Below are 5,406 nucleotides of genomic sequence, written 5' to 3'. Positions count from 1 at the left end.
GGCGTAGCGCCGCCGGGCGGAGAGGCGGCGCTGCCCCTACGGCCTCACGGCGCGCCCGCTACGCGAAGTGCGCAGCGCGGCTTCCAGAATCGCTCCCCCCGCTCTGGCGTCGCCGCCACGCCCCCGCCCCGGCTCGCGCGCTCTGCGCCATTGGTGCACGCCCCGTTCGGGAATACAGCGGGCGGTGTAGAGCGGCGGCGGCGGGCGCTCGGCCTTACGCGAACGGCGCAGGGGCCGGGCCGGCCGCGCGCACGTGGCCCCGCTGTGACAGCGGCTCCGGGGGGACAGCAGCGCCCGCCCTGCGCCGCGCGGGGGCGCTGCAGGGGCCGCACCAGTCCCCACCCCCACGGTGACACCGCGGGGCCGTGTCCGTTCCCCGGTGACATTCCGTATGTCTGTGTTCATCCCGCCGCCCTGACACTGCAGGTCGGTGTCCATTCCTCCACCCGGCTGGGTGTTTATTTCCCTGCCGGTGACACGGGTCGGTGTCCGCTGCCCCGGTCAGTGACACTGCGCATCGGTTCCCAAGTGTCACTGCCCCCCCCGCCGGTGACACCGCGGCCAGCCCGGGTCCGTTACCGATTAGTCACCGGCTGCCGAGTGACACCTGGCGGCGGGCGGCGGCCACTGCGCCACTCGCCCCCCCCAGGCGCTGCCGCCAACCCCGCCCTCGGTCCCCCACAAATGACAGCCCAGGTGACAGCGCAGCGGCGCAGGACACGCGGACCCGCCCACGCGGGCTGTGTCCCCATCAGAGGGACACGGGCTGGCACAGCTGAGTTTCCCAGCTGCAGCACAGCTCAGCCCCAGCCATGCTGCATGGCCGGAAATCAGCATCGCCCTGGGCAGATGGGAAATGCTCCTGCATTCCTCCAGGACTCACCTCCACACCCCTTGAACTTGGAGAGTTCCTTCATTAGAACCTGCATTTAGTCACTCCCAAAGTGCTGTTCCAGATGCCAAAGATCTGAGTCACCCTGTGCTTAGTGAGCTCTGTTTGTGCACTTCAGACAGACACAGGCATGAACCCAGTGGCATTTTCACCTCTTTTATTATACACAAAACATGAGCACAAAGTTCTACTGTGGGGGCTGACCACGTCCACGACCGAATCCACCTCTCTGCAACAGCAAAAGGAGAGTGTTAGAAATCATAGTGTCAAGTAATTACAGCAAAAACAAACATCAAAGCTCTCTGATGGCACAGGTCAGCCAGGTGAGTGCCACCAACATCAACCCATTCCAGCCAGCTCTGTGGATCACACCTAAAATACTGTTATTTTTGAAGTATAAAACCATGGATCTCCAAAGAGCTCAGCTTGCTTTCAAACTTGTCACTGGCCTCGGTCCCACCACATCCTTTCCCCACAGTGAGCAAGCTGCCTGTGAAGGGTGACAGTTTCCAGCCCCTCTGACACCCTCAGAATCCCAGAGGCAGGACCTTCCAGCTTCTCCCATCAAAGCCTTCAAAAAAGGAAGGAAAGTTCAAATGCAAACACTCACAAACTGGAATTCCGTGGCTGCTCCAGCACCAGCCTCAGCCTTCTTGTCAGCACCAGCTGCAGAAAGAGAAGCAGTCAGCACCCACAGAATCCCCTGCCTGAGAGCAAAGCTTTAACCATCCCACAGAACTAAAACTGGGGCTAAACAGCAAAGGGAACAGCTGTAAATGAGCATGTTTGAGAGTTACTGACCCAACCCCAGGAAAAACAGCTCAGCCAGACAAAACTCCAGCACACCTCCCATCCATCCTCACATACAGACTCTAAGCTATAAAAAGAGTCTCATCTTCCCCTTTTCTCTTTGAGAGGAGCCCCGGAGCTGGGACAATTGTCCCTGAGAGGGCAGGGGGCACACTCACGTGGCACGGCGCTGCGGCGGTACGTGTCCCGGTCGGCCTCGCCACGCGTCAGCCGCGCCGGGCGCTCACCCTCCAGACCTGCAACACAGAGCACAGCCTCAAACACTGCCCAGCCAGGGCACAAACACAAACTTCCTGCAGCCCAAGGTGCAGAACAGCAGTGGGTTTGACAGCAGTGCTGCAGCTGGGGCAGCTCTGGAGAATAAACCCAAGGAGAACATGATTTAGTAAGGGAAAATTCACTTGAAGGGTGAAATCCACTCAAGTGTCCCAGCTTGTGGCAGGGTGGAAGTTAATTAATGTGAGAAGTGGGTTTACAGCATCATCTCAACAGTCTTCTGGTCATCTAACCAGTGCTGAAATTTATTGCTGGTAAAAATCCCAGAAATGCTGGGAATCTGCCATGGCTGACAAGCCTGTGCACAGCTGAGTCCCAAACTGCAGGACAGAATTCTCACCCTAACCTGAAAGAGCCCACTGTCAGTACCCCAAATTCCCCCTCAGAACATGTTCAGGACAGTAAAAGCAGTTATCTGTGGAATCTCAGATTAATACCAGACAAAACTGCTGCAGAACACCCAGCCATGGTGGGACCACCTCGTCTCAAAGACTGGGATGTGTCCCTGGAGCCCAGGCTGGGGTCTGCCCACCCAGGCAGGACCCAGCTGTGCCTGGCACACCCCAGTGCCCTCCTGCACATCCACATGCATTGGTTTGGCCATAAAAAACCCAGTTCTTGTAATAATTCTTTTATTCCACCACCTCTGTGTCTCCCAGACTGCTGTTGCCTTAAGCAGGTCATCCATAACAAAAAAAACCACCAAGGGCAGCCCTACCAAACATCCCTGCCCAGATGGGGCTGAGGAGGGTTCCAGCACCAGGACAATCCTGTGACACCACACACAGCTCCTCCTGCACAAACTCCAGCCAGAAGTTGCCACCCTCCCTCCCTCCCAGCAGGGATGCAGCTCCCTTAAGTGCACTGGATAAACACAGCATCTAAAGAACAAATCCTGGAACATCCAAGGAACTCAGAGATCAAAGAAAGCAGCATATTCCCAGTTTCTCTGCAATTCCTTCCTTTGAAGCAGGTGATGCTCTCGTTTTGTTTGGCTCAGACACAAATTGTAGCAGCTGAGGGTGAACTCCCAGCACCCTTTGGCCCCAGCCCTGTGGCTCAGAAGCAAAAAAGCACAACTCATGTGATCCTCCAGAACCAGAGCACATCTGGCTGCACCCCCTGCACCTGGCGGTGTGAATGCCCACCAAGGGAAAATCAGAGCTGCAAGTCCAACACACAGAATCACAGAGCAGCTGGGGTTCATCTGGAGATCACCCAGTTCATCCCCTCTCCAGGCAGGGCCACTCAGAGCAGGTGACACAAGAACTTGTCCAGGTGGGTCTGGAGAGGGAGACCTCACTGGGCAGCTATTCCACTGCTCTGCCACCCACGTGGAAAGTTCTCCCTCATGTTGAAGTGGAACTTGCTGTATTTTAGTTTCTGGCCACTGCTCCTTGTCCTGTCACTGGGCACCACTGAACAGAGTCTGGCAGCATCCCCTGGGCATATCTGTGGGTATCTGTCTCCTCTCCTCCATCCTAACCAGGCCCAGCTCCCTCAGTCTCTCCTCACAGAGATGCTCCAAACCCCTCAGCATCTTTGTGGGCTCTGCTGCTCCTCCACCACGAGTTTCTGTTAACCTTTAACAAGGAGCAGAGTTCCAGGACAAGAACATTCAGTGTCCCTGGGGAAGGCAGAGTGGGGACACCCAACACAGGTGACACCCAACACAAGCCACTGGTGATGCCAGGTGGGACTCACCCAGCCCTGGACAGTACCTCCTCCACACCCCCACCTCAGCAGGTGTGCTCCCAGCAATCCCAGTCCCTGGGGATGGCCAATCCCCACTCAGAGCAGGTCCCTGTGTGTCCCAGCTCTCCCCACCCCTCCCGGTGGACACCACTGCCAGCTGAAAAAGCCACAAACCCCAACCACATTTCCTTGTTCTGCTCACAATTTCACACCCAACCCCCGCAGATCCGGCAGTGTCCTGACTGCCCAGCCCCCTGTGCCCACCCAGCCCAGCTGACCTTTGGGCCGGGGCCTGCCGGTCTCGGGGCGGCTGCGGCGCAGCGTGGCCGGGACGATCTCGGGGGGCAGGTGCAGGTAATCCCGCAGGTACTGGATGCCCTCGTTGGTCAGGTACCAGTAGAAGTGTCTCCAGGCAAACTGCTCCTTCACGTACCCTCGGGACTTGAGGGACTGCGGGGAGAGCTCCCAGTTACTCCCAGTTTCTTACAGGGACAGGGGACCAGGAACAATTCACATGCAGGGGGCACCAGGCAGCACCACTCCAGGGACCCCCACTCCCGTGCCCCCAAGCCCTCCCACCTGCATGGCTTTCATGACGTGCAGGTTGGGCACATTCTTGTCCACCAGCTCGGGGTGTTTGGGCATGTGCACGTCCTTCTTGGCCACCATCACGCCCTCCTTGAACAGCAGCTCATAGATGGCGATTCGGTTCTTCTTGGGCATCAACATCTGCACAGGGCACAGCAAACAGGGCTCGGTGACATTTGGGCATCAACATCTGCACCCGGACAGCGATCCCGGTGCGCCCCGAGCTGCCCCGGGACGCTCTTCCGGGAGGGAATACCGAGCACTCCCAGCTTTCGCTCCTTAAATCATCCCCCGCACTCCGGGCGGCCCCGACTGGTGTCGGGACACCGGGCACAGCGGGGGTAGGGCACCTGCTCGGGGGAGCCCTGCCAGGGACGCCGTTGGTGCTGCCGTTAAGTCAAAATGAACTCGGGAACCGGGAGCCGTGGGAGCCTCTCGCCGCTCCGGGAGCCGGAACCGATCCCGGCAGCGCCCCCAGCACGGGAAATCGGCTGCGGGCGGTTCTCCCGGACCCGCCGGGCCTGGGGCTCTCCGTGCCTGGGCATGACTGAACCCCCGCGGATCACGGACCACCCCCGCGGCAGCGCCCGGGCCGGGAGGCCCCGGTGCCAGCGCTGGACATCCCGTACCACCCCGCGGCCTGGAGCCCCCAGTCCCTCCCTCCCCGCACAGCCGGGCTGGAGCCCCGATCGCGGGGATGCCCCGCGGGGGGGCCCAGCCCCCGGGATGGCGGCGATGCGCGACCGATGGCCCGAGCGCGGCCTCACCGTGGCGGTGGCGGCGGGGCCCGACCGGAAAGGGCTGCGCGTGCGCCGGACCGCCGCTTCCGCCGCGCCGAAGGCCCCCGGCGGCGGGGGTGGCCCGGCGCTGCCTGTGCAGAGCGCTGGCCCCCTCCCGCCTGGGAACGGGCGACCCACCGCGGTGCCTGATTGGGGCAGCGGGCGACCCCTGCCCCCCACCGTGTCACCCCCAGCCGTGCCACCCGCAGCTCCTCGCCGTGCCCGGTGTCCCTCGGAGCGGGGCTGTGACGCCCTGCCCGGGATCCCGGAGAGCCGCCGGTCTTACCCCGGGCCGAGGGCTCGGGGCTCCCGGAGCACCGGAGCGCTCCGCTGCCGTCACCGGCCCGGGAGCCGCGGTTCCCCCGC

The 5,406-nt window shown here is 61.1% G+C and overlaps 1 protein-coding gene across 1 annotated transcript; it reads right to left on the bottom strand.

The window, feature by feature from the left end:
• Positions 1-1,032: 1,032 nt before the first annotated feature.
• RPS10 (ribosomal protein S10) lies at positions 1,033-5,102 on the bottom strand. The gene is made up of 6 exons (XM_059867690.1): positions 5,029-5,102; positions 4,253-4,402; positions 3,952-4,123; positions 1,861-1,938; positions 1,503-1,558; positions 1,033-1,121 (listed from the first exon to the last, which is right to left on the bottom strand). Exons 2-6 carry the CDS (start codon positions 4,400-4,402, stop codon positions 1,080-1,082), a joined length of 498 nt encoding a protein of 165 aa, XP_059723673.1. The 5' UTR covers positions 5,029-5,102; the 3' UTR covers positions 1,033-1,079.
• Positions 5,103-5,406: the final 304 nt, after the last annotated feature.

Source organism: Haemorhous mexicanus, chromosome 25 (assembly GCF_027477595.1).
Source record: "Haemorhous mexicanus isolate bHaeMex1 chromosome 25, bHaeMex1.pri, whole genome shotgun sequence".
Lineage (NCBI taxonomy): Eukaryota > Metazoa > Chordata > Aves > Passeriformes > Fringillidae > Haemorhous > Haemorhous mexicanus.
Note: the sequence above shows the minus strand (reverse complement) of the source record. Positions and strands in the feature narration are given on the sequence as shown.

What these genes read in the sequence shown, in the direction of transcription:
- RPS10 (XM_059867690.1), bottom strand. Translation starts at nt 4,402, where the DNA reads ATGTTGATGCCCAAGAAGAACCGAATCGCCATCTATGAGCTGCTGTTC. An exon ending in ACGTCATGAAAGCCATGCAG is followed by an intron (nt 4,124 to 4,252) that starts GTGGGAGGGCTT and finishes CTCTCCCCGCAG; the next exon opens with TCCCTCAAGTCCCGAGGGTA. An exon ending in CAGCCACGGAATTCCAGTTT is followed by an intron (nt 1,122 to 1,502) that starts GTGAGTGTTTGC and finishes TTGCTGTTGCAG; the next exon opens with AGAGGTGGATTCGGTCGTGG.